The following is a 25,752-nucleotide window of genomic DNA, read 5'->3' as shown; positions in this document are numbered from 1 at the left end:
CTTGCGCGCCTTTTTCTCTTTTTAAATGCTTAACATAATCGTAATTTTTTTTGGTGAACACCTAATCGTATGTTAAGCTTAAATAACATCTAGTTCTCATCAAACTATAGTTGGACTGCTCAAAAGAAATTTGGTCTACGTCCCATACAACTTGGACTTAATTTAACTAACTTACATGACCATATAAAGCTAATCTCGTAGCCTTCTTCCCAATAGCAACAAAGTCTGCTAAATGACTGAATTTGGTGAAGGTTCCTGCATATGAAATGAAGTTTTGGATTCTAATACCTATAACTCCAAATGTGTGTGGATTCTTTGCTGTCCCAAAAATTTTAACCATAAAAAATAATAATTACACATTAAATAATAAAATATAACTAAAAATAATTGGATGATGACCCCAAGACCCTGCAGTTACTTTAGAAATGCAGGGAATCTTAGTCCTGGTCCAAATTAATATAAACAATTTACTAAGCAAAGGTAAGTCTCCACTTGTCATCTCCTTTCTCCAACTTTGACCTAGGAAGAAATCATGTAAGTCCTGACATAAAAATAGAAGTTGGAAAACTCTTATTATCTTTTCAATGAGATCAAGATCTCCTTATTATCTTTGGTCGGGGAGCATTGCCAATGAACCATCAAAGTGTGTCCAAAGCAAGGTCCCTACAGACAAAATGTCTGCTGAAAGCATGATGCAATTGGCGACTAAATCAGCAGACCAAATTTCTCAAGGAAGCATGATGCAGTTGGCAACTAAATCAGCCAGCCAAATATCTCAAGGTCTTGTAGGGTCTCAACCTACAAAGATTGATTTGGATTTTGACTATAAAGCATTTAAAGGGGCTGCAGTTGACTCTGCATTTGACACCCAAACAGAGAAGGTTATTAGCAACTTTCCGCAAAATCCATCATAGAAGGGAGATACAGGAGGACTTGATGAAGCAGTATGCATTCATTTTCAAATATGACTATTAGATGCTATGCCTTTCCTTCCATTCATTAATTTGACTTTTAATGATTTTTGGGTAAACTTTTTAAAATGCCTTACAACAGCCTTATGGTAAGGTTGACAATATGAATCTTTCCATGTCGTCTGTGTTAGTTAAAAATTAAAATTTCAAAAATATTATTTATTATGGGGTCTCTATCTTTTCATAAGCTAGAATTTTCACACAAGTTTGGTTTGAATAAATTTCTCCATAAGTTAAAATGAATTGCGTAATACTCCATTTTTCGTAAAATAAATAAAAAAATTTTTATTTAAAAATTAATAGAGTTTTTAGAAATTAAATAAAGGAGAGAAAATGATTTTTGTTGATTAAAATAAGAGTTTCATAGAATTAAAAAATAAATAGAGTAAAATGATATTTTAGAAAATCAAACGATATTTTAATTGGTTATTTAATGAAATAGTTCCTTTTTATAAAATAATAAAATAAAAAAATAGAGTAAATAATAGGCTCAAAATATTTTAATTATAAATAAAAATATACTAAATTAGTTTTTACAATTACGATATGTTTGTATACTTTTTTTTTTTCATTTCAAATTTGTTCTCTCTTATTCTTCGCTCAAAATCCTTTTTTTTTTCGTATACGCTCAAATTTGTTCTGATAAAACTATGATTAGGAACTTGTTACCCGTTGGATCATTCTCAAATTTTGACATCACCTTTGAAACTCATTTTTGCATATTCCCACCGTTGAGATTTGTGAAATAATGCCTGCAAAGAGATAAATGTCTCTTGCACAAAGACAGTACGAGGCTCCAATCCTTTCTCCTTCTCTCTAACGCTTGGAAACCTTACTAGAGCACCCACAGGAAAAATTTGAGAAATCTTAGGAAATCGCTAGAAACATTATTATCGCTGTCGGATTACACACGTGAACCTGCTTAGAGGTAAGGGATGAGTTTATCACAATTAAAATTAGAATGAACATGTATAGAGATCCTTAGAAGATCAAATTGAGATATATCTTAGGTTATTTACTGTATTATATTTCTATTTTTATGATTATAATCACGAGATTGTTATGTTTGACAAACTCTTTTCAATTGAAAATAATATATTCGATTTAATATATATATGTTTTGTGTCATGTAGATATTAATATTGTGTGATGTGTATATGTAAATATTAATTGTATGAAGTTTTGAACATGTATTTTTATCACTTTTGTTTCAAATGCTAAGTCTTTAGTTCATTTTCTCGAGTTTTGGATGGCCTTGTCAGAAATATTTCCATATCCTTAATTGATAAGTTTTTAATTTAGTGATTAATGCGAATGTGAGTTTTTTACCCACATAAATTCTTTTATGCTCATTGAATAAAATCATTTTATGTAATTTCATATTTTTATGTATTTTAATATATAAACATGTATATCGGAATACAAGGTATCACAAATTGAGTTTCTCTCATAAATTAGGTGATGAAATTTTATTAAAAGTAAAGTGTATAAATTAATTTTAGCTTAAAAGAGAATCTTAATTCATTTTTCCTTTTTGTTTTATTCTCTTATTAGTGTTTACAGGTAAGTTTATCAGATAAGCCTTAGTCTTTATGTTTCATTCAAGTGGATGAAATGATAGAATTTGCAATCTGCATGTGCATATACAGATTGTAGAAAGAAAAATATTAGGCTAATGTTGAGTAGTCTTTAAGGCAATTGTACTACTTAGGACTCTTAGTACTTGGGTTATGGCTCTTGTGTGGAGAGTCTACTTACACTCTTCGGGATAAAATCATCTTCATTTTTTCAATCAGTATGAATGTGGATGATAGAATATTCGTTTTTTACATTTTTCCCTCATTTTCTCTTTTTGAGAGTTTTTCCCAAGTTAATCAAATATTATATGAAAATCTGATTCAAAGATATATTGTAGGCTGGACTCATGCAGCCAGAGAACAAACTACTTCAGACGGTATATAATTTTTCATTTTGTCTGATTACTGTTGATTTTGTAGCCAACGTGTCATATCATAATTGATTTTGTAAATGATGACCTATTCTCAACCTTAGTAAACCAGGGTGTACTTTTTTTTGAACTTTTTGAATGGTTCAGTCACTTCAATTATCAGCCTTATTAATTATTATTATGGATTTATGTCATGAAACAGCGACAAATCATTGATGAACTTGTGGTGGAAAATGAGAAGCTTTGCCAGATACTACAAGTGAAAGACCTAAAAATATCATCTAGCAAACTTGAAGCAAGTTTCAGGTAGAATTAGAAAGAGGTTGCATGTACTTTTGAGGGCCCGAGAAAACAAAGAAACAAGTAGGTTAAGAATAAGAAAAATGTGTTTACTTTGTAGATTCAAATATTCAGACATTTCCTTCATCGGAAGTTCAGGATAAGATTACGGCCGGTGTTTCTTGGCCTCCTGGAGATGCTGATGATGGTATGCATGTGCTTTACACTAATTAATTAACTATTATTTTAATATATATATATATATATATATATATAATATTAAAATATTTAGTTTTAACTAAAAGCATTCACAAGTTGGTTGATATTAAACATAACTTAGTTTTTTGTATTTGCAGATACGTTGTCAATATCAAAAGGAGAAAATGACGGTAAAAAAGAGTAGAGTTAAAGAATTTTTTTTTAATTGTTTAAAATTAATATCTTAAAGAGAACAATGTTAATAAAATCTTTGATTTTAACTGGATCATTGATTAAAAAATTTAAAGAAAAAAGTATTTAATGTAAAAATCATAAAAAAAACATAAAAAAATATAAATAACACAATTTTTTTTTCTTTTAATAACTTAACCAATGCCTAAAAGAATAGTTAACATTTACCTTAACTAAAAGCATTCACAAGTTGGAGGGAGTATTAGCTTACTTGAAACATAATTTCGTTATTTGTGTTTGCCGGTACTTTGTCAACTTCAAAAGCAGAAAATCAAGGTAAAAAGTAGTATAGTATAGTCAAAAGAAAAAAAAATCACTTTTATTTTTTATTTTTAATAGTTTAAAATTAATATCTTAAGGACCAATGTTAATAAAAAAATTCGTTTTAATCTACTAAAAGCAAAAAAATAATTAAGTTGGACTGGTATTGACTTGCTTAAAACATAACTTCATTAATTATCTGTGTTTGTAGGTATGTCACCAACTTCAAGAGGAGAAAATGACGGTAAAAAATAGTAGAACTAAAAGAAAAAAAAACCACTTTCTATTTTTAATAGTTTAAAATTAATATTTTAATGACCAATGTTACCAAAATCTTTTAGTTTTAACTAAAAGCATTCTCAAGTTGCATATATATATATATATATGTATATATTGCCAATTTCAAAAGGAGAAAATGTCGATAGAAAATAGTAGAGCTAAAAGAAAAATCCAACTTGACGCGGAATTCTTATGCCTCAATTTTAACTAAAGATTTGATAACTACGGTGTTTTTTATACTGTAGCAACTAAGTTTTTTTAATGTGTGAATATGGACTATTCCATCAATAATCAATCATTGCTGTTACATCGATTTGTTTATTACTGATCATTGATCCCTTTGTAGATGACACTGGAGAAGTTTTTATATGTTGAATTCATTGCGATGGAATCTAGCTACTGCTTTATTTTCTCTGGTACAAAATTCTCCATGTGTATTTTTATCATAAATGAATAAATTCTATAACTTTTGGCATATATACAAGAATAATACCTACTGTATAATTAGCAAAATTTGAAATGCTAGTTTATGACTTTTGCGTTGGAATTGTATTCTGTCTAAAGTAAACCATGAGGCCAAGGATGAGTTCTGTCCAGTTCCCCGCATTGAGGTTGGCCTTTACAGACAATTTTATTCAACACATTAATTCAGTCCACACATTCTGCTAGCTTGTAATTCGATCCACTCATCACTCTCCTCTTAGGTTTGTGTTGTGGTTCTAATGTTACTTCCCAAGTGGACAGACAGAGGGGTAGATAAATGTCTTCCATCCATGTCACAAATGCAGAACAATTATACCCCCCCTTTTTTTTTCTGGCTTTGCTATTCGGTAATAGTATAAGAACACTCCACTGGTTATTTAAACATTAATATTGTGTTCCTTACAGTTGACATAGTTATGGCAAGAGACACAACGTGCATATCACTTTCTACAGGAAAGACCCACCATCCAATATCATCATCTTTATATTCTTCCACCACAACTTGTTGGGTTCCTCTTTAACCCTTTCTTCTACACTAATAAAATTCCAAAGTGCACTTCCACCTCTCTTCCTCTCTTAACAGCTAGCCGTGCCAACTAATCTTCTTCTCTCTCCCATTCCTCTTCCCCACCACCCAATTGACCTTAAGATATGATGTGATTGAGTATCCTCATCATGTGCTCCCCGTTAAGTTTCCTCCCCTCGCTTGCTTCAGAGTTATAGCTGAAGTTAGATGAATCCCTTGTTGTTTCTACCAATAAAGTTCCCCCGTTAAACTTGACAAACTTAACTAATTCATGTTAGATCAAAGAGCTCTAATTCGATTGATTTAATATAATGCGCATAAGTTTTATAAATTTTTTATATTATTTTTTATTTTAACAGATAAAAAAATACTAATTCATTGTATTAAGAAACCTGGTTAATATAGTTGAATACATTAAATTAATATTTTTTTAAAACTATCTATGTGAACAAAAGTAACTAACACTAATGGATTATATTTGTATCATTATCATATTATTCTAGAATTGCCTTTAGTGAATGATACATTTGAGAAAAGAAAATTAATGGAGAGATATTTTAGATTCAACTTTATAAAAAAAGGTAAATGTTTAAGAAATTAATTAAAAGGAGAAAGATTTTATTAGAATGTGTAAAATTGTGTTATCCATAATTTTTTTTTTTACCTTCTCCTATAATTTGGATAATAAATATTTTCATTTAGGTTATAGGTGAAAAATTAATTGTTTAAAATATGATCCAGCCATGCAGGGAAGACTCCAATTCTCACCTTTTTCCCATTAATATTATTTTGAAATAAACGTGCCTGTAAATACGTCAATTGGCAAAGGAACAACTAATTATATCTTTTTTTATTATATGAATATTAAAATATTGCGCATACAATATTCGTCTAAAAAGCTTTGTAAAATCCTTAAACTAGATCTATTTAACTTTTTTTTTATAAAAAAAAGTCATATCCTAACTTTTTGTATTACTACGCTGCCAAGTGCAAGTTTGGGATTTATTATTAATATCATTACTCGATTCAACAGAAAGTGAGATTTAAAATAATTGAGATTAAAAAAAAATGATATATAAAGTTTTTAAATAAACATGTGATTTTTTTTTTAAAAAAAAATTAATAACAAATGTTTTCAAGTATTATTAGTTGTTTTTAGCTTTGGATCGATGCTGATTATCATATATGTCTTTCACATATTGAAGTTGTGATTGACCCCTGTATTATTTGGATATTGGGTGTATGTCATATCATAACACGAATTAACGTTAGAGAGCAAATGATATATGAAATTCCAATAGGCATTTAAGAGACAAAGCTGAATAAACTAGATCCACAAGACATAGATGTCAGAAGTAGCATTTCTAAGTAAAACCCTCAAATTGAACGCCACCGTACAATACAAGTCACCAAATGAAATCTCTATTATTGAGTAAGCTACCAAATGCTACAATGCGATAAATCACTCGCACACCCTCCCTAACAAAATATGAAAAGACCAGAGTAGCTAAAAAGGAAAAGGGACAGAACAAGTAGACATTATTCTCTGAGGGTTTAAGCAGCAAGAAGTATTGCAGCAGCCGCAAGGAATGGCATGAAGAAGGTGGTTCCATGAATAAACGCATTGCTGGGGCTTGAGGGCACCGTACTGTCAGACGCCGCCGGTGAGGGGGCAGATGGTGAAGGTGGCGATGAGGTGCTAGCTGGGCTTGGGCTTGGGCTTGGGCTTTCAGTGGGTGGTAGGGAGGGTGACATTTGTGGTGGGAGAGTAGAAGGTGCAGGGGAAGGAGCTTGTGCTGTGGTTATAGCCACCAGAGACAATAAAATGGCAAGTGTGAGTGCCATGCTTACACAAGCACTTTGGTCGCTGAGGAGAACAGAGCAATGGAATTGGTGATTGGATATTATATAGAATAGAAGCAACAAAGATAAGCAAATTTTTAATCAAGAATCACTCCTTATTTGGGTGCCAATATTTCATGTAATCATGCCTGAGATTGACACGCATTTGAGACACAAATAAAGTTGAAGGCATCTTCTGAGGTCCGACCTAGCCAATTGAATTCGAATAACTTATTTTTAAATACTGGGACATCATCAAGTATTCATATAAAACTACTACTGAGTTTATTATTACTTTCTTAGTCGAGTTTGTAGAATTTGAATTTGACTCAAATAATTGAATTCAATCTCATTCTTAAATCTATTTATTTAATTGAACAAACAATCTTAATAAAACATTTAATAAATCGAGTTTCAGTTTATACTTGTAGGAATTATAATTAAAATTTGTAATGAGTAAGTGTATTTATAACACAAAAAATATATTTTAAATTTATGATGAACAATTTATATTATGCTATAATATTATTTTTAATTATCGGTATTTCCTTTAAAAAAAATATCGAAATTCAATTTTGAAATAAAAATGAATGAATCATCTTCTGGCTGGGCTTGTCGGAACATGATGGGCTGAATAGGGCCTTACATTTTTTCCGGCCAGGCCCAAGCCAGATAAAGGAAAAAAGAAGAGTTGTAGTTGACACGTGTGGAACGGATAGAGAAACAGATAAGGGCGCTCTCCGTACCATCTTCCTAATCCTCCTTACATTTGCAGTGTTCCCATGTCTCCTACCCACTGAAGTCGAACCCCTATTTTCCCTCTCCCTAATGGCTTCTCAAGTTCTTCTTCAGGTTTAATCTGAAAAATCCAAACATTCTTTTTCATATGTTTTTTTATTCCCCTACTGATTCGGAAATTGCATTTCAGCAGGCACTGTTTGCCCCCAAGCTAAGTTTCCCTTCTTCTTCTCGTAACGTGGCGTTAATTTCTAGGGTTCCTTCCACCCCAATTTCATGGCGTTGCACTCCCCTCATTGCTAAGCCTAGTTTCGTAGTGAGAGCTGACACCAACCTCGATGGCGGTGGTGAAGCCACCGAGGATGTTCCTTCGGATAATGCTGAAAAAGTTTCGGAAGGCGAAGCAGAACAAGTTTCGGATTCTGAAGCTCCGAAATCGCCTAGAAAACCCCGAGTCAAACTCGGAGACATTATGGGGGTAATAAGAGGAAGCATAAAATAATAAGCTTTAGTGTTTTTAGTTAGCAATTAGGTTTCCTCACTCTGCCTTCGCTCTTTCTATGCGTGTTTGCATTGTATGTGAGAATGTGTAAGGAAAAGTAGAAGATGAATGAAGTGTAAAATGCTTGATGTTGTTGATGCAGATATTGAATCAGAGGGCAATTGAGGCATCCGAGAAGCAAAGACCAACTCCAGACATTAGGACTGGGGATATTGTCGAAATCAAATTGGTATTTTTTTCATATTAATTAAAATATGTTTTGAGAAGAATGCTGAAGTGAGATGAATTTTATGGTTATATATTTTTGTCCTTCTTGCAGGAGGTTCCTGAGAACAAGCGTAGGTTGTCCATTTATAAAGGGATTGTCATCTCAAAACAAAATGCTGGTATTCACACGACCATTCGAATCCGAAGAATCATTGCCGGCACTGGGGTTGAGATAGTCTTCCCAGTGTAAGTTTTCTTCTTTCCACAATTTTGTAGTTTGTATTTTAAGACTAGTACTGTCATTTGCACTTGTTGGTGTTTTATTTGGATGCATTGCTTTGTATCACTGTTTATCCAACGCTTTATATATGTTAGCATTTCAAAGATTTAGATTACTTCACCAGTGCCTGTATTATGCTATTAATGGTGCTGGTGCGTTTAAAATCTGCAACTGTGCACCTTTTGAAAGTACAAATTGTTAGGAAATTAGTTGAGGAGGCACTGGCCAATAATTGCTGAAAGTAACCTTGTTCCACACTCCATATAAGCATGAAAAGGCTCAGTTCATCTCAAATGCTTATTGGAAATTGGATTCCGGAGGGTTATATAACTTGTAAGAAAATCAATCTCTTTTTTCATGTGATTTACCACCTTCCCTGGACATTTGAAATTCAGGGAATAAGAATCCTAATGGTGGGAAATGGTAATTGGAAAACAATGTCAGTCTGAACTTGAAGTTTAACAATTTCTCCTACCTCAGAAGAATGGAGTATGAGATAAACATATCTGTTTCAATGTGTGACCTACATTCCTGTTGGTTGCAGATGAACATTTGCCATGCTTCTATAGTTTTATGCATAATGTTTGTCTTCAGTCAATGTGTTGTACAGTAAGAGTTTATGAAATTATCATTTTGAAGATCTGAATTTATTTATTCAAGAAATTACCCAGCGGTTCAGTTTATTACGTTACAATTGTTGTTTAAGACCACGCTAATTTTTCATATGTAGTCTTTACCAGATTTTTCTTGTGAGCTAGTTTCTTATATGATGCTTATATTTAATGGTACAGTTACTCACCAAACATCAAAGAAATCAAAGTGGTAAGTCACCGTAAGGTCAGGAGGGCAAGATTGTACTATCTGAGAGACAAGCTTCCGAGATTCTCCACTTTCAAGTGATACTCGGATACCCCACCTTTCCTCACGTTATTCGTCGAACTAGTCTGCTGATCCAGGATAAGTGCTGCGGAGCTTTAATTTTTTTAATTTCAATTTGTTCTGTTGTAGAATACATCATTTTTCTTCCCCTTTGTGTATCTTCCCTTAAATCGAAACAAGTGTACTGAACCTTGATAGTATTGAGAAATTTGAAGTGTTTCTTCTGCATCACCATATATAGTTTATTCGGTAGAAATCGAAGCTATGAAGAAAATATTATTTTAGTATTAAAATGTAGGATTATAACAGTAAAGGTTTAAAATCTAGAATCATATTATGTAATAATCATGTTCTGAATTTCTCTAGTTTTGTTTATCTTTTGTCTACTATAAATCTGGACGAAATATGCTTTCATGGGCATCATCTTTGTGAATGATGCGTAAGAGTAATAGAAATATCAGAAGAGGAAGTTTGTCAAGTTTGTGCTTGCTTTATTGCTCAACCAAAAGGTTACATATATAGGGAGCGAAAACAGAATAACAAACTAAGAAATGTTCCACTAATCCACTACTAACAGAAAAGGAAATCCATTACTAACTGAAAGGACAACTGGCACTATTCCACTACAGCAAACACTCACTAACTGACAAACATTTGTAAAAGATCAAACTAGCATATTGCCTTGAATTTAGACATAATATGTTAAGGGTCTTGGAGTGACAATTCTTTTTTTGGCCTTTCACTCGTGCCACCCTGCTGCTTGTCTGCGGGCTTATCAATCCCTACATCATCTGGCAACACCTTGTCCTTAAGGTGGAACTCTTCTTTTAACTTGACCCAAACCTCCTAAGAAGTGTCCTTTGGATGCAAACCTTCCCATTGAACTAGCACCATCAGGCAAGGTTCACCTTCCCTGATCTCCCAATGAGTGTCAATAATCGCGAGAGGTGAAATTACAGGTTGGTGTTTGCAAACCTGAGGTGGTAAGGCTATAGGTTTGTCCTTGCTCAAAGGGGTTTGATAAAATGGTTTAAGCATAGAACAGTGAAAAATAGGATGGATTCTAGAATCCTCTGGATGCTGTAATTTGTAAGCTACTTTGCCATTACGAGATAAAATCTTAAATGGGCCATAAAATCTTTTAGCAAGTTTTGAATAAGGAGTTCGGGTTGCTGAAAGTTGGCGGTATAGCCTGAGCTTAACCATTACCCATTGTCCTGGCTCGAAATTAACATCCCTTCTGTGATTGTCTGCTGCAGTCTTCATTCAAGCTTGCGCTTTTAAGAGCTTATTTTGTAATTTAACAAAAATTGCTTCCCTATCAATTAGCATCTCATCCACTGCTGCCACTGATGAAGATCCCATTAGATATTGGGGAATACTGGGCGGATTTCTGCCAAAGGTTACTTCGAAGGGTGAAACTCCAATTGTTGAGTGGACTGATGTGTTGTAGAACCATTTGACCCACATAAAAAATTTTCCCCAAGTTGCAGGTTTATGGTGAACGAAAGCCCGCAAGTATTATTCGACAACTCTGTTGATGACCTTGATTTGTCCATCTGATTGAGGGTGATAGGCAGAACTCATTTGCAATTTCGTTCCACGCAATCGAAAGAGCTCTTGCCAAAACTTACTCACAAATAATGGGTCTCTATCGGACACGAGACTTCGAGGCATACCATGAATTTTGCCCACCATATCCATGAACAATAAGGCAACAGTCTGTGTCGTAAAGTTCGAAGTTAGCATGCCTAAGTGAATGACTTTCGAAAACCTATCAACCATTAACAGAATGGTAGTATTTCCATGATAAGGGGAAAGATCCACAATGAAGTACAATGAGAGGTCTTCCTATGGTCTTACCGGGGCTGGTAAAGGACACAGTAGTCCCAGACAAAGTTTTCCCCCAAACGCGCTAGAGTTTTCTTGATTACCATGTGCCCTCCCGTTGGTGAAGTACGGAACTTCGTCAACAATGATGGGATAAGGTTGAGGTCATTGGGCAACCAAATGTGATTCCTGCATAAAATCAAATCCTGAATAACAGTATAATCAGGCATGCTTGTCGGGTTACCTTTGATTTTCTATTATAGGGCGCTGAACTCAGGGTGAATAGCCAACTCGCGTTTTAGTTGATCCAAAAAGGCAAAATGAGGTACGAAAAGGACAAATAATGAGCCCTGTGAATCTTCAAAAGCTCAAGACAGGGCATTCGCCACCTTATTCGATTTGTCTGATCTATATGGTGTAATCATAACCAAGAAGACGAGCGAGATACAATTGTTGCTCTTTCAGACTATGATGATTAGTAAAAATTATGAAAGGATGACCCCAAAGATATTGTCACCATTTCTTGATGGCGGTCATAATTGCTACCAATTTGCGAACATACGCAAATGCTAGACGAAGCCTTGGACAAAATTGCTTGCTAAAAAATGCAATAGGATGACCTAGTTGAGATAGGACAACTCCCATCCATGTTCCCGACGCATCAGACTCAGCCATGAACGACACTGAGAAATTCGGAAGTTGCAGAGTTGGCACCGAACTCACAGTGTCCTTCAGTTTCTGAAAGGCAGTCTGAGCTTCAGTTGATCAAACCAATTGAGGAGTTGTTAACAAATGAGTCAAAGGGGCCGCCAGTGATGCATACCCTTTGATAAAGCGGCGGTAAAAACCGGTGAGGCTCAAAAATCCCCGCAGGGCCCTGAATGTTCATGGGGTTGGCCATTGCTGAATCGCTTGTATTTTATCCTGAATAGGTTCAACTCCGCGAACGATCATTTGGACATTTTGGGAAAGTTTGCCAAGTTTCTGCTTGCTTTATTGCTCAACCAAAAGGTTACATATAAAGGGAGCGAAAATAGAATAACAAACTAAGAAATGTTCCACTAATCCACTACTAACAAAAAAAGAAATTCATTACTAACAGAAAGGACAGTTGACATTACTCCACTATAGGAATCACTCACTACCTGACAAACATTTGTAAAAGATCAAACTAGCATATTGTCCTGAATTTAGACATATTATGTTAAGTCTCTTGAAATGACAATTCTTCTTTTGGGCCTTTCACTCGTGCCACCGTGTTGTTTGTCTGTGGGCCTATCAGTGAACTTGATTAGTGATCCCTTGTTTAAAGGTCGAAGATGAAGCTCCATTTTTTTTATTATCCTGTTAGATTTGAAGTATAATATAATAGTTAATTACTACACTTTTATTTTGATCCTAGTGATAAATTCAATAATCATTCCAGCTCTTTGAATTCTGATTTATAAACAAGTTATTTTGATAATCGTAAATATAGTTTGCTCTGGTTTGCAAATACGTTGTTAGTGTTTGAACGTTCTTCTTGCTTTATATATATATACTTAAATTAGAATGTCAGATTATAGGTATGATATAAATAATTAATAAGTATTAAGGAGGTATCCAGGGTTATGTTTAGATTGGTCGTAGAGGGTGGAATGAAGGAGGATGGAGTGGAAGAGGAAGTTAATTTCATTGATTGGTTTACGAAATTGGAAATAGAACATAACGAAAGAAGATGAATTACGATTCATTCCATTATATTGTTTACCTTCCTCTCCCCCTTCTCCTCAAATTTCGGGTGTACTTGATGAAAAAATCTTTTAGACTATAATTTAGTTATTTTTTGCAAGTTTTTACGTAGTCTCTTGAGAATAATATATTTGTAACAAAGATATTGGAAAAATTATAAAGTTATATTTGTAATAAATTATAATTCCTTCTGTTTCATTGTTTTGCAAGCAATCGAACAAAAAAAAACTGAATAAATTAAACTACCTCAAATTAATTTTTTTTTAAAATAATTGAATAAAAGAACTTCAAAATAAATCCAATTGAATCCGCTCTCTATCATCAAAATACTAAAAAAAAAAACAGCAGCAAATAAGAATAAAAAAAAAAAAAAAACACGTGCATAGAGGTTGCTAGCAGGTGGCCCCAAATAATGAAAAGCTGAGAGTCTGGAGGACGAGAGAGGAGTTTTAAGAGCAAAAGGTGGCTAAAATTTTGCATTATTTGGTTTTTGGAGTTTGTAGCTATCGGTGTTCCATGCTCCTCGTTTGACCACATACTATTTTCTTTCTAATTCATTTCCCCATCCATTCCCCATTCCCCATTCCCCATTCCCCAACTCTCTTCTCGTCATGACCGCCTCTCAACTCATCTCCGTTAGTCCCGACGAACTCCGCTTCCATTGTACGTTACCTAACTCCTCTACCTCTTCATTTATATTGTTAAATCATTCATCATTAGAACAAAATCAATTCATTACACATGATAAAGCTCTCAATATTTTATCTATTGTAACGCAACTTTTCATTCGATTCTCTTAAGCATGAATATATACGGTGCATGTTTATTTAGTTATTTATTCTCATGATATTCGTGTAACTGCAACCAGTTGAGTTGGAGAAGCAAACATTTTGCGATCTTAAGGTCCTCAATAATTCCCAGAACTATGTTGCTTTCAAGGTACTCTTCCAACTTGCTTCATTCTAATTGCATTTTATTCAAATGTATTATTCTTAATTTGCTGCTTTTTAGGTCAAAACCACTTCACCAAAGAAATACTTTGTGCGACCTAACACCGGCGTTGTACAGCCCTGGGACTCCTGTATCATCAGAGGTGTTGTGCTGCTTGTTATTATTTATTTATTTATTTCTTTATAAGGCTACTTCTTTCATTTAGATATGTATTTTCTTCTTTTATAAGGGATTAAGATCATAGAAACTATTAGTAGTAAATCAAATGAAGCTTTTCATATCTTCAAAATCTAAAGAGCATTTAATACTGTATTCTTTAAATAACTAAGATGAATTAAAGAAGAGTAATAAATGTTACTTCTTATTCCTTTACGAGTTAACCTCTGCTATTTGGAGAAATTTATCCAATGGGACTATATGCATGTGAATGGATTACTGAATGCACATCCAATGAACATAAATTTAGAATTATGCTGTTTCATAGTACAATACATGGGTAGAAGAAAACGGAAAAAAAAAAAAGGTAAACTGGTTGATTAGGTCTATGAAAACTGCAAATTTCAATTGATCAAAGGTCACAGAATGGATTTTTTCTTCCCTGCGTTACTAAGTACTAGGAAAAAGTGATTAAGAGCTTATATTTGAGCATATGTATGTTATTTGCTTTTGAGCCCATAGCTCTTCCCAGTCTAAGGTATTAGAGTTTGTCATATTGACCAAATTTTATATTGTACAGTCACCCTCCAAGCCCAACGGGAATACCCTCCAGACATGCAATGTAAAGACAAGTTTCTCTTACAGAGTACAACAGTGAATCCAAATACTGATCTTGATGATCTCCCACCAGATACTGTAAGAGAGTCAACACTGTCCTTTATACAGGATCAACTATTTAATTTGAAAAATAAAAAATAAAAAATTGATCACCAATACTTCTACTTTGACTTGCAGTTTAATAAGGAGAGTGGTAATTCAGTAGAGGAGTTGAAATTGAGAGTTGCATATATCTCTCCTACCTCACCTGAAGATGATGCATCAAAGAACTCACAAAGCCTCAATTCCTCTTCTGTGAGTTTCTTCTCTTCCCCCGTACTCTTCGTGCAAATCAGTTTGAACTTTGAAGTCCCATTTTTATTCTTTATTTTGAATTTCGTAATTTTATGTATTTAGTCATAATGCCATATATTGTATCTTATGTGTCAAGCTGGAATCCCCACATGAGTGGGGTCCCTATGCAAAGAAACTTCACATATTTGAAACAGAAAAGCTTGAGAAACCTGATTAAGAGGATTTCTATGGGTGGCTTCACTTGATGTCATAATTCTTGAGTTTTGTGACAGCATTAATTCCATCTTGTTGATGCAACAACTACTCATATGGGCAGTACTTGCTGCATTTGGAGGAAACAACATAGGAGTAGGTATTTGAGAAAGCTAGAAGCATAGAAAACCATATTGAGATTGATAAGTAAAGACAAAATAAAAAAAAAATTGAAATCAGTGAAACATAGAAACTTCCTGCTATAGGACCCTTCTGATCGAAAATATAAAAATGTGTTGCATCAATTTTCTCCTGTTTATAAAAGATCTGATATCTGGTTTCCTCTGCTCCATTTTTACTTTCTATAATTTATAAATTTGTTTCCTCAGCTTTTAAATGGCATAAAACATCTAGCAGATTGTGCAACTACAAATTCCACCATGACAGGAGTGTGGAAGAAAACTTATGCTTGGGTCTCAAGTTAGTTTGGCAGAGATTATCTTGTGAAAGATACACATACAATTTTACCCCTTGGGGGACTGTTATAGATTATAGATTATGCTTTCAGACTGAATTTGAAGTAATTACTTTTGTGACACCAGTTTATTTTTTAGGTTAAGAAAGTTATATTGGCCACTTTTAATTGCATTCATATTCATATGCATACTGAGCCTATCAGCAAAGTGAATGGGTAGTTGCTTGAGTTCTATCTTCTGTATTTGAGTTATCATCTCTAAAACAGTACCCTATATTGCACGTTATTTGCTCACTGTCAACCATTTCCTACATTGTAGCATTTAGTGCCAGATGTTTAACTTTCTCTATATACCATGTTCTACTGTTTAGCTTAGCCAGTCAAGCTTAAATAAAATTCCTTTTTTGAAGAGTCAGGCTTTACAGAATCTGAAGGAAGAAAGAGATGCCGCTGCCAGACAAACGAGACAGCTGCAACAGGAACTGGTAACTGTTCTACACATTTCCCCACATTTTTATTTGATCATAAGATTCTATTTGGAGTTGTTCCAAATATGCACACATGGTGACTAAAGTTGAAATGATGAAAAATACTAGTACTAGAATTTAGAAGCCTAAATTGGAATCAACAATAATAATCATACTCATGCATAATTCCTCCACCCTCTCTTCCACCTTATCTTTTCTCTGTTCATTTACTTTTCCTTGCGCATCACATCATATATTCTTTTTTCTTTCTATCTCTATTTTCCTTTCACTTCCTACACCCCTAAATGCAGATGTGTGAATATAATTTTCTTTTGGAATTTAGAGTTTCTTTCCCTTCAAAAAAATTTTAAATGTAGAAGAGAAAAACAATAGAGCTATGAACTGTTGAAAATATCAGTGATTTGAGCCTGTGTAATTGACTATAGTGTGTGTTTGGGAACCAATTAGGAACCCCATTTCACACTTTCCAAAGCAATTTCCCACTTTCCTAGGCAGCAAATGTGACTGGAGAAAATTGTTACTTCTCCGTTGAACAGGATGCAATGTTTATACAAACACAGCCTGTATCATGAAGAGTTATTCCAGTTCTTTAAAATTTTCTTTTGGTGTCTTTTCCTGTATGATAGTCCAATACTTTTTGTGTGGGCAATAATACAGGCATAAGCCAGTATGGAGGGAATCGCTTTTCTGATTGTAACGTGGCATTGGTTGAAAAATCAATTTAAATGAACTTTATTCACTGTACTAAAATTGGCCATGCGGCTTGTAAAGCCTCGCACTAAAAAAAGGGGGGGCGGGGGGACATGAGATGGGTAAGAGCTAAATGATGTTAGTGAAGCCTTCTTTTTGTTGGGTGCAGTGCAACACTCGAATCTATAATATTTTTGTTGCATATTTGTATTCATTCATTATTTAGACTTGAGAGATATTGTAAATATCACTAATCCATCTGCTCTGTTGAATGTGTAGGACATGCTGAAAAGACGAAGAAACCGAAGAAGTGATCCTGGCTTTTCCTTCACCTTTGCCATTTTTGTGGGTCTCCTTGGAGCTTTACTTGGCTTTCTAATGAAACTTTTATTCTCTTCTCCATCTACAGAATGATTGCGACTAGTCGAAACATTTTCATGCAGACTCTCCGTATTGTTCACTGTATACGTGTAAAGTTTAATATTCTTGTGAATGAGATTTTTCCAATATGCCTTAGTCTTACTGTACTACTATTGTTTGGTAGGGTAATAGATTGTAAATTCTTTTCTTAAAGCAGGCATAATGCACATTCACGAGCATAAAAGATGCAAGAGGAACGGAAGTGTTTGGTAGTAATTTACAATTATTCATTATTAATTCATCCCTAATACACCTACACACCAACTTAAATACTTCAACAAGAAATCAAACTCCCTGGTAATTGACCTACACGGCTTGCTTAGCTCAATAACAACAAACAAGGAAAAAAGAAAGCTTAAAGATCGCTTTTGAAGATGTTGATTCATTATTATTGCTGAAATCCAACTGCGTGTGTGTTCACTCTATTATTATATAGGTAGGCCTTTAATTCAACAAGGATCTAAGCCGGTGTTCTTTCTTGTGTTTTTTGTATCATCTGTCAACAGTCTTAAATCCTTTTCCTTAGTGTTCCACTTCAACCTAATCGTGTGATCTGTGGATAATACTGGATTAAAGTAGAATAAAAGATGTGTGGGATTCACACAAATTTTTAAAAATTTACTCTTTTTTTTTCAAATTTAACTCGATCAAACCATGGCTTCGTCTAATACCGGTACTAGAGATATTGGAATGATGGGCCTCTATCTGCTTGAAAGTTTGGCGTTAAAGTGAACTCTTCTATGCGATTCCTGATATTTTTCTTAGACACTCTGCATTTGGAAGTCTAACTACTCCAGGTAAGGTATACAACAAATATCACTTGCAAGCATTTCAACCATGGTAGAAGTTTAAGAATATACATTAATAATACGACTTTAAGAATATTATTGAAGAAAATATTTTACTAGGAATAAAAACTATAAATATTTGAAACTTAATGGTAATTTGTAAATAGTTTAGTATGCCTAATATTAATTGAACCAATTTAAGTGATGCTTAAAATAATTAAAAATATTAAAAATCTCAGTTGAATGGATAAATAGTTAAAGAGTAATTGATTTAATTTAATATTGAACATCATGAGTAAAAATATTCACATAAATTACAACCTATCACTTCAACAATAAGTACTTGTTGGAATAATTTTTTTGGCTTAGATTATGTTCTCCAAGTATTTTAGCAGGTTTCCAATTTTCTTTACTAGGAGTTTGTTTAATTGTTCAGGAAATATTTTTTTTAATAATTTATAGTAATTTTTAAAACTTTAACTTTTAACATTTTATATTTTCTTTCATTTTCATTGTTATCTTCAATATATTTATTCATTATTTTTTAAAATAAATTATTATTTTATTATTTTTTTGTAATCATACACTTTTCATCTATTTCAATCTTTTTAATAAACTAGTTTTTCAACTTTTAACTATTTATTATAACTTTCATCTACCAATTAATTTTATAGCTTTCAGTTAATTTTCTCAAGTACAGCTTAAAGTATTTTTCTATACAACAAGTAAGAATTTTATATCCTGTTGTTAGGACTTAGGTGTTAAAAAGAAACCCTTTTAAATATTTTTTTTCCATGCATATAAATTTCAAAAGGAAAATGATAAACTATGAACGATTAAAAATTATAAACCAATTGATAAAAGTTGTACATTTGTAGAATTTAATTTTGTTAATAATTCTTATTAAAATAATGCTTAAAAGGTCAACAAATAAGTTCTCTTTTATTGGAAATGGCTACTTTTAATGTATTTGTAACAATAAATATCAAATTTATCCAATAATATTTTTTTCGTTTTCTTAAATATCATTAATATGTAGCAACATATTATAAATTTCAAATATTTTTATTACTCTGTTGTTTATAACTTTTTTGTTTATATTTCCCCTTAATCTTATTATACAATCCAAATTTAAAGTATAATTTGATTTTTATTATAAGTTTCTATCTAAAATTTTCTTTATAATTTTTTTATAAAAATACTATCAGTTAAAATTATTCTTTAAATATATGATACTGAAAAAAATATAACTTTTGTTAGTTTGTACACAGAGATAGTTTAAAAAAATATTATTTTGGGACAAATTGATTTTTTTGTTGTTGGAGACAAGGGCAAAGCCTTGAATTCTTTGTTATCTAAAAAACACCCTAAAATTTTTTAATGTTGATGAATTAGTTAATTGAATTTTATAATACCATAGCAATTAATATTTACAAGTGAAATTGATATTTTAAACTTGAGAGTTTCTATGGTGCCTAAAAAATTTGTGAGTTTTGATACTGTTATTTTTTTAATCAATAAAATTATCATGTCATATGTGTTCCCATTAATTAAAGATTTTTTTTTGTTTTTTTAAATTAGTCCTTAATTATTTTTAAAAAAATTAAAATTACAACTATTTTAAATTATAAAAAATTGATTAAACATAAGGTTAAAAGTATGAATCCGAATCTCCTTCACCGACATTAGTATAGAATTGCAATTTTATTTTTCTTGAGCATAACAGTAACTCTAATTTATATCGAATCAAATAGTAGTGATTTTAGATTTTTAAAAAATATTTTAATTAATCAAGAACTAATTTAAAAATAACAAAAAAATAATTAATGAAAAGACAAATGACATGATAACAGTAACAAAACCCTCACAATTGTTAGAGGCAACATAAAAATTAAAAACTCTCTTTAAACTTTAAAATATCAAATATGTATTAAGGTGATTGGTTGCTGATGTGTCTACCTGTGATTGGTTGCTGATGTGTCTACCTGTGATTGGTTGCATTACGTGGAATAATGGCATCATAAAACACCAAATATGGTACGGCATGCATTGGAGACTTAAATGAAAAGGAAATAATCTTAAGTGGAACCTTCTGCGAAATTAGCCTTCCTTCGTCCCTTGATTGAAGTATAAATTAGGGGTGTTGAAATTCAAAGCCATATCCGTCATTAACCAAATTTGTGTTTCTCCGATTGCAAGCAATGGACTCCTTCAATTCCTTCTTCGATTCAACAAACCGATGGAATTACGATACTCTCAAAAACTTCCGTCAAATTTCTCCGGTCGTTCAGAATCACCTCAAGCAGGTTCGCTCCTAATTTTTACGGTTTTATGATTGATTTTGATTCCTTCATCAATTAGCAAAGAAATTCTAAAGCGATGGATTTTCTAGGTTTTGCCATATCGCGTTAACAATAATGTCTCCTATTTCGCACGTGTCAATTTTTGTGATCTTAGGGTTTACAACAATTGAGGTTATAGAATCTTTAATTTGCAAGTTCCTTGATATCTTTAATTTGTAATTGTGATTGATTGCAGGTTTATTTTACTCTGTGTTTCGCCGTGGTTGCTGCGGCTGTTGGGGCTTACCTTCATGTCCTCTTGAACATTGGGGGTTTTCTTACTACAGTGGCATGCGTGGGAAGCAGTGTTTGGTTACTCTCGACACCTCCTTTTGAAGAGGCATGTGTCTTTTTTTTTTTTTTTGTTTGCTTTGGGTTGGGTCCTTGGTTTGTGATTGTTATCCACCTGTGTTTTCGTGTGATGTGCAGAGGAAAAGAGTGACTTTGTTGATGGCCGCATCACTGTTTCAGGGTGCCTCTATTGGACCCTTGATAGATTTGGCTATTCAAATCGATCCAAGGTATGTGTTGTGTTGTGATCAATGGATTGTGTGAGGGTTCGTATGAAGCATTCAATATGCATGCCCTTTGACCCTTGGTTGGATTGAAATTAAATTATTAATGTTTGGATAAACTTTTCAATAAGAAGAGGAAATGAAATCAGTCTATTAAATGAGAAAGGTTCTATAAAAATGGAAGTGCATTAGTTGATTTTATTTTATAGGAAAAACTTAATTCATTTTATTTTACCTTAATATTTTTCTCCAATAAATACTTTTTGAAAAATTTATTCACACAGGGCCTAAAGGTTTTTGTTTATATTTGATGTGCTTCGGGACAATGGCTAGTGCATTTTGTGAATGTTTTCAAGTTTTGGATAACTATGTGACATTATTCTTTTTTTGTTGCAGCCTTATCTTTAGTGCATTTGTGGGAACATCCTTGGCCTTTGCATGCTTCTCAGGAGCAGCTTTGGTTGCTAGGCGTAGGGAGTACCTGTACCTTGGTGGCTTGGTTTCTTCTGGATTGTCCATCCTTCTCTGGTTGCACTTTGCTTCTTCCATCTTTGGAGGTTCAACAGCTCTCTTTAAGTTTGAGGTAAGTGGCTGTCATTATTCCCTTTTTGTTAAATTAGCTTGGGGCAGTCTGAAGCTTGGTTGTTATACTTATTCTTAAGCTTTAATTTTTTTTAAAAAAAAACAATTCTAATACGATTACTAGTTGTTCAAGATTTTTTTTTCTTCTGGAATCTTAAACTGCAAAAAGATTTCTTACATGGGGTTTATTTCAATGCTGTTGCAGTTGTACTTTGGGCTTTTGGTGTTTGTAGGTTACATTGTAGTAGACACCCAAGAAATAGTTGAGAGGGCACACTTGGGCGATCTGGACTATGTAAAGCATGCCTTGACCTTGTTTACCGATTTGGTTGCAGTTTTTGTCCGGATTCTTGTTATTATGGTGAGTTTGATTGTTAAGCAACCTTTTATAGATTCCCTTCTACCTTACAAATTTGTATTGACGGGATTTTTACTATTATTTTTCAGTTGAAGAATTCGGCTGAGAGGAATGAGAAGAAAAAGAAGAGGAGAGATTGATTTTCTTACCAATCTGCTCAGTTAACACTTCAACTCCCTTGGACTGTAATACTTAAAACAGCTGTCTATACAGTGTTGTTCACTTGTTAAGCTTGCTCCAACTGTGCAGTTTAGTCGTTTGTTTGCTTTATATCAGTAGTACACTAGTACATGTTGACATGTTTTGAGTTCTCTAATAAGATAAATTTTTACGTTACATTTGTTTTAAAGATGAAAAGGGAACCGAGAAAGGGAGTAGGGAAGAAGTCAATGGTGAAGGTCCCTAATAAATTCTTACTCCATGACTATGTGAGGATTTTTGTTGGGGAGGAAGTGGAATTCAGCAATACACTTTTTTTTCACACATCAGGGTAAAATTTTATACAAAACTCGCTAAATAACGAGTTTCATTAGCTTTTTTTTAGAATGTGATATATGATTTTTACGCTTTTATATTAAATTAAATGAACGGTTTCAGTTGTTGATTTAAAAGATTTTTTTATTTTGAATTAATACTGATTTTTTTAATTAACATTGAACGTAATTAAGTATTCATAATTTATTAAATGACCAAACTGTACTTGTAATTATAACTTGTTATTTAATAATTACCTCATCATTTTTTTTAAGGAATCGAAGTAGGTACTAGGGGGTTTAAATTTTATAAATTTCATGCTACCTAGCCAACCAACTATGTTAGATTCTCCATTATCGAACATTTAGTTAAAAAGAAAAATGAAAAACGAAAATCACGAAAGAGTGGGATGATGACAAAAATTGGACAAAAAATTTCAACTTCTAAATAAATTTTAAAAAATAAATTTGTTTGAAGAAAATTTTACCAGTGAAATGAGGTTGGTAACACATCAACAGAAGCATAAAGTTTCCCTTTTAATTGTGTTGTGTGGTAAAAAAATTATGTTATACACGGAAAATATAAAATAATTATGAGAAATTTTTAAATGTTGTGAAAAATTATATTATATATCGATAATCTAAAATATTATTTAATTATAAATTATTATGTATAATAGATTTGTTGACTTTTATAATTATTTTTTTAATTTATGCACTGCATAGGTTATATAAAAAAAATTTACACTAAGAAAAGACAATAAAGACATTTTTCATATTTTATAGGAAAATAGACTATACACTGATACTATTCATCCAAACACTTCCATCAAAATAAATTTAACATAGTAGAGAGAGAGAGAGCAACTCTCTTTGTTAAGAAGCACAATCAAAATCAGTAAAAATGAAGCACAAATTTATGTAGAAGCTATTGAATATTGCCTTACCAATGAAGACCCGATATGCACATCTCTTAGTTAACCTTCTTACTTCTAACTAGTTTCACTGCATCTATTAGCTTTACACAATCTCTTGTGTATCTTAAGCTACATTATGACTAGCTTTCCAGTTGTTACATTTCACATTCATACTCACAATTAAAAAAGAAAAAGAAAAAGATCGATAAAAAATAATTAAGAATGTTTTTATCTAAAGGGCAAAAATGATAATATCATATTTTTAGATACAGATAAAAGTACATTTCATAATTAAATATTAAGTAAACATTGATTTAATTTAAGAAATTAACCCATTTGGTACAAAAGAAAAAAACACTAAAAAAACACAAATTCTATGTCTGTAAATTATTTCGCAAAGTTTATCTACCACAAAATTGAGTGTATATATATGTCTATTGAAGATATAATAAAATTGTATTTACACCTTAGAGGAACTAACTAAAATGTAATCAATAAAATGTATTTATACCTTTGCCACACTTAAAATTAAGTGTATATATATGTTTATTGGAGGTATAATTAAATTTTATTTTATTAAACCTGTATAGTTTTTAAATTTGAAAGTTATTTATACCGATAACATTATTCTTCTCACAAATATTTCTTATAAAAATTAAGTATTTAAATAATTATGGAGCACCTTGTATTTTTTAAGAAAAAACTATCGGTATTATATTTATATATCTAATTTTTAAAACTTCCCGAACATTCCATAGTGGACAACGAATAAGCTGGCGGTTGCTAAAGTTAAATTTTATGTCATTTGTTGTTTAATGGAAATATAGGCTTTTATTATATAATAAGTGCATATAAAGCAAGACCATGGCCACGCCACGGAACTTGGCAAAATCCAAAAAAGATCATAACTCGTGATGGATATCATGTCGATGCTCGACGAAACCTAAGTCCATAGTATGGCCTTTTTGACTTTTTCTTATTGTCCATTGATTTTTTTTTTTTTTGGGTACACTCGACTCGTAGAACTAGTAATTATTAATATGAGAGGCAGGATAGGTGTTACAGAATAATTGGTCAAGTATTTTAACAACAAAATAATAGAATATAAATCAATTTATAGATTATTAACCCTAACAGTGGAATACTACAAAACATGTATAAATACAAGCATATGCATATTGAAGATAAATATTGTTAACTTCTTCTCTAATTCGAACCTTATATCAAAATACCTTATCAATCGAAATTCAACTATTCGCTTCAATTCAAGTAATAGTTTCAATTTGAAATGTGGTAATCAAAGTATCCAATTTGCCAATCAAATACAACTTGCAATACTTAATATTTTTTATAAGTTGAAAATAATATAAACTAGAGGTTTAAGTAGATTCGACCGAATCTGTAAATCCATTCAATCCAATTCAACCAAATTAGATTTTTGTGGGTTGAATTATGTCATTGAATTAAATTGATTTGATTTTAATTTAATGAATCCGATTAAAATTGGATTGGGTGACGGATTTGGAGTTGTAGACCTGAGTAAGACCCAATCTAACCCTCATACAATTAAATTACTTATATAGGATATTTTTTATTTGCTAAAAAGACAAAATAGACAGAACAATACTGGACAAATAGATGAATCACAAGGCAACTTTTTGTACTACAAGTTGTTTGGTGGTCGATGGACGATACAAATAATTTTGTGTTATATCTTTTTTAATGTGTTCATGTACTGGACAAAATAATGTAATTTTTACTATAAAATCCTAGGTACATTAGCAGCACCTTGACAATGGAACAAAGGAGAGACACCTCCATGGAGGAGGTGTAGCCCTGACACCACTGGGGCGTAGGGCCTGGCAGCCAGAGGCTGCCACAGGGTCAAGGCGATGGTGGTGGTGACGCGAAGCGATCTCGTCGGAGTTGACCAAAAGAAGAAAAAAAAATATAACAAGAAGGAGGAAGATGACAATGGAAACATTTGAATAAATTAACAATGAAAAAAAAATGAGCAAAAAGAAAACAACAGTCTAATATTTTTGTGTCAGAAAAAAGGTGTGAATAATGAAAAGTCAGAAAATATGAATATTATTGTATCTTTACTTTTGTTAGACATCGGATAAAAAGTTGTATGGAGTTTAGTAAGTTACAAGTTTTTGGGTAGTTGTCCAATTCATTATTCTTTATTTTATATGATTCCTCAGTCATTATTTAAATCAAACCTTGGACAAATATTTTTATCTTGTGTAATCCCTTATTTTTTTAGCGAATAAAACGCACCCAT

The 25,752-nt window shown here is 32.3% G+C and overlaps 4 protein-coding genes across 6 annotated transcripts; 3 read left to right on the top strand and 1 right to left on the bottom strand.

Moving 5' to 3' along the window:
• The first annotated feature begins 7,732 nt into the window (after window positions 1–7,732).
• LOC114423366 (50S ribosomal protein L19, chloroplastic-like) lies at window positions 7,733–9,879 on the top strand. 2 transcript variants are annotated; one of them, XM_028390107.1, is made up of 5 exons: window positions 7,733–7,891; window positions 7,968–8,255; window positions 8,422–8,508; window positions 8,599–8,732; window positions 9,558–9,879. In XM_028390107.1, the coding sequence occupies exons 1-5, from the start codon at window positions 7,868–7,870 to the stop codon at window positions 9,664–9,666; spliced, it is 642 nt and encodes a 213-aa protein (XP_028245908.1). In that variant the 5' UTR covers window positions 7,733–7,867; the 3' UTR covers window positions 9,667–9,879. The 2 variants fall into 2 exon arrangements, with proteins under 2 accessions (XP_028245908.1, XP_028245917.1); XM_028390116.1 differs by having other exon boundaries at window positions 7,735–7,891; window positions 7,971–8,255.
• Window positions 9,880–11,166: 1,287 nt separating this feature from the next.
• Window positions 11,167–12,376, bottom strand: LOC114396886. Its single transcript, XM_028359076.1, has 4 exons — window positions 12,299–12,376; window positions 11,993–12,213; window positions 11,509–11,664; window positions 11,167–11,419 (listed from the first exon to the last, which is right to left on the bottom strand). The coding sequence occupies exons 1-4, from the start codon at window positions 12,374–12,376 to the stop codon at window positions 11,167–11,169; spliced, it is 708 nt and encodes a 235-aa protein (XP_028214877.1).
• Window positions 12,377–13,620: 1,244 nt separating this feature from the next.
• LOC114423353 (vesicle-associated protein 2-1-like) lies at window positions 13,621–17,643 on the top strand. 2 transcript variants are annotated; one of them, XM_028390094.1, is made up of 7 exons: window positions 13,621–13,869; window positions 14,075–14,145; window positions 14,218–14,299; window positions 14,894–15,009; window positions 15,109–15,225; window positions 16,309–16,377; window positions 17,350–17,643. In XM_028390094.1, the coding sequence occupies exons 1-7, from the start codon at window positions 13,818–13,820 to the stop codon at window positions 17,482–17,484; spliced, it is 642 nt and encodes a 213-aa protein (XP_028245895.1). In that variant the 5' UTR covers window positions 13,621–13,817; the 3' UTR covers window positions 17,485–17,643. The 2 variants fall into 2 exon arrangements, with proteins under 2 accessions (XP_028245895.1, XP_028245887.1); XM_028390086.1 differs by having other exon boundaries at window positions 13,623–13,869; window positions 16,303–16,377.
• Window positions 17,644–20,332: 2,689 nt separating this feature from the next.
• LOC114423345 (bax inhibitor 1-like) lies at window positions 20,333–22,411 on the top strand. The gene is made up of 6 exons (XM_028390074.1): window positions 20,333–20,584; window positions 20,817–20,960; window positions 21,050–21,141; window positions 21,532–21,718; window positions 21,923–22,078; window positions 22,165–22,411. The coding sequence occupies exons 1-6, from the start codon at window positions 20,480–20,482 to the stop codon at window positions 22,213–22,215; spliced, it is 735 nt and encodes a 244-aa protein (XP_028245875.1). The 5' UTR covers window positions 20,333–20,479; the 3' UTR covers window positions 22,216–22,411.
• The last annotated feature ends 3,341 nt before the right edge of the window (window positions 22,412–25,752 follow it).

Source organism: Glycine soja, chromosome 1 (genome assembly GCF_004193775.1).
Source record: "Glycine soja cultivar W05 chromosome 1, ASM419377v2, whole genome shotgun sequence".
NCBI classification, from domain to species: domain Eukaryota; kingdom Viridiplantae; phylum Streptophyta; class Magnoliopsida; order Fabales; family Fabaceae; genus Glycine; species Glycine soja.
This window is presented reverse-complemented; position numbering and strand designations above follow the sequence as displayed.

What these genes read in the sequence shown, in the direction of transcription:
- LOC114423366 (XM_028390107.1), top strand. Translation starts at nt 7,868, where the DNA reads ATGGCTTCTCAAGTTCTTCTTCAG. An exon ending in CTTCTCAAGTTCTTCTTCAG is followed by an intron (nt 7,892 to 7,967) that starts GTTTAATCTGAA and finishes ATTGCATTTCAG; the next exon opens with CAGGCACTGTTTGCCCCCAA. An exon ending in ATATTGTCGAAATCAAATTG is followed by an intron (nt 8,509 to 8,598) that starts GTATTTTTTTCA and finishes TCCTTCTTGCAG; the next exon opens with GAGGTTCCTGAGAACAAGCG.
- LOC114396886 (XM_028359076.1), bottom strand. Translation starts at nt 12,376, where the DNA reads ATGGCCAACCCCATGAACATTCAGGGCCCTGCGGGGATTTTTGAGCCT. An exon ending in ATGACCGCCATCAAGAAATG is followed by an intron (nt 11,665 to 11,992) that starts GTGACAATATCT and finishes GATTTTATGCAG; the next exon opens with GAATCACATTTGGTTGCCCA. An exon ending in TGTGTCCTTTACCAGCCCCG is followed by an intron (nt 11,420 to 11,508) that starts GTAAGACCATAG and finishes AATGGTTGATAG; the next exon opens with GTTTTCGAAAGTCATTCACT.
- LOC114423353 (XM_028390086.1), top strand. Translation starts at nt 13,818, where the DNA reads ATGACCGCCTCTCAACTCATCTCCGTTAGTCCCGACGAACTCCGCTTC. An exon ending in AAAGCCTCAATTCCTCTTCT is followed by an intron (nt 15,226 to 16,302) that starts GTGAGTTTCTTC and finishes CCTTTTTTGAAG; the next exon opens with AGTCAGGCTTTACAGAATCT. An exon ending in GACAGCTGCAACAGGAACTG is followed by an intron (nt 16,378 to 17,349) that starts GTAACTGTTCTA and finishes TTGAATGTGTAG; the next exon opens with GACATGCTGAAAAGACGAAG.
- LOC114423345 (XM_028390074.1), top strand. Translation starts at nt 20,480, where the DNA reads ATGGACTCCTTCAATTCCTTCTTCGATTCAACAAACCGATGGAATTAC. An exon ending in CGACACCTCCTTTTGAAGAG is followed by an intron (nt 20,961 to 21,049) that starts GCATGTGTCTTT and finishes TGTGATGTGCAG; the next exon opens with AGGAAAAGAGTGACTTTGTT. An exon ending in GCTATTCAAATCGATCCAAG is followed by an intron (nt 21,142 to 21,531) that starts GTATGTGTTGTG and finishes TTTTTGTTGCAG; the next exon opens with CCTTATCTTTAGTGCATTTG.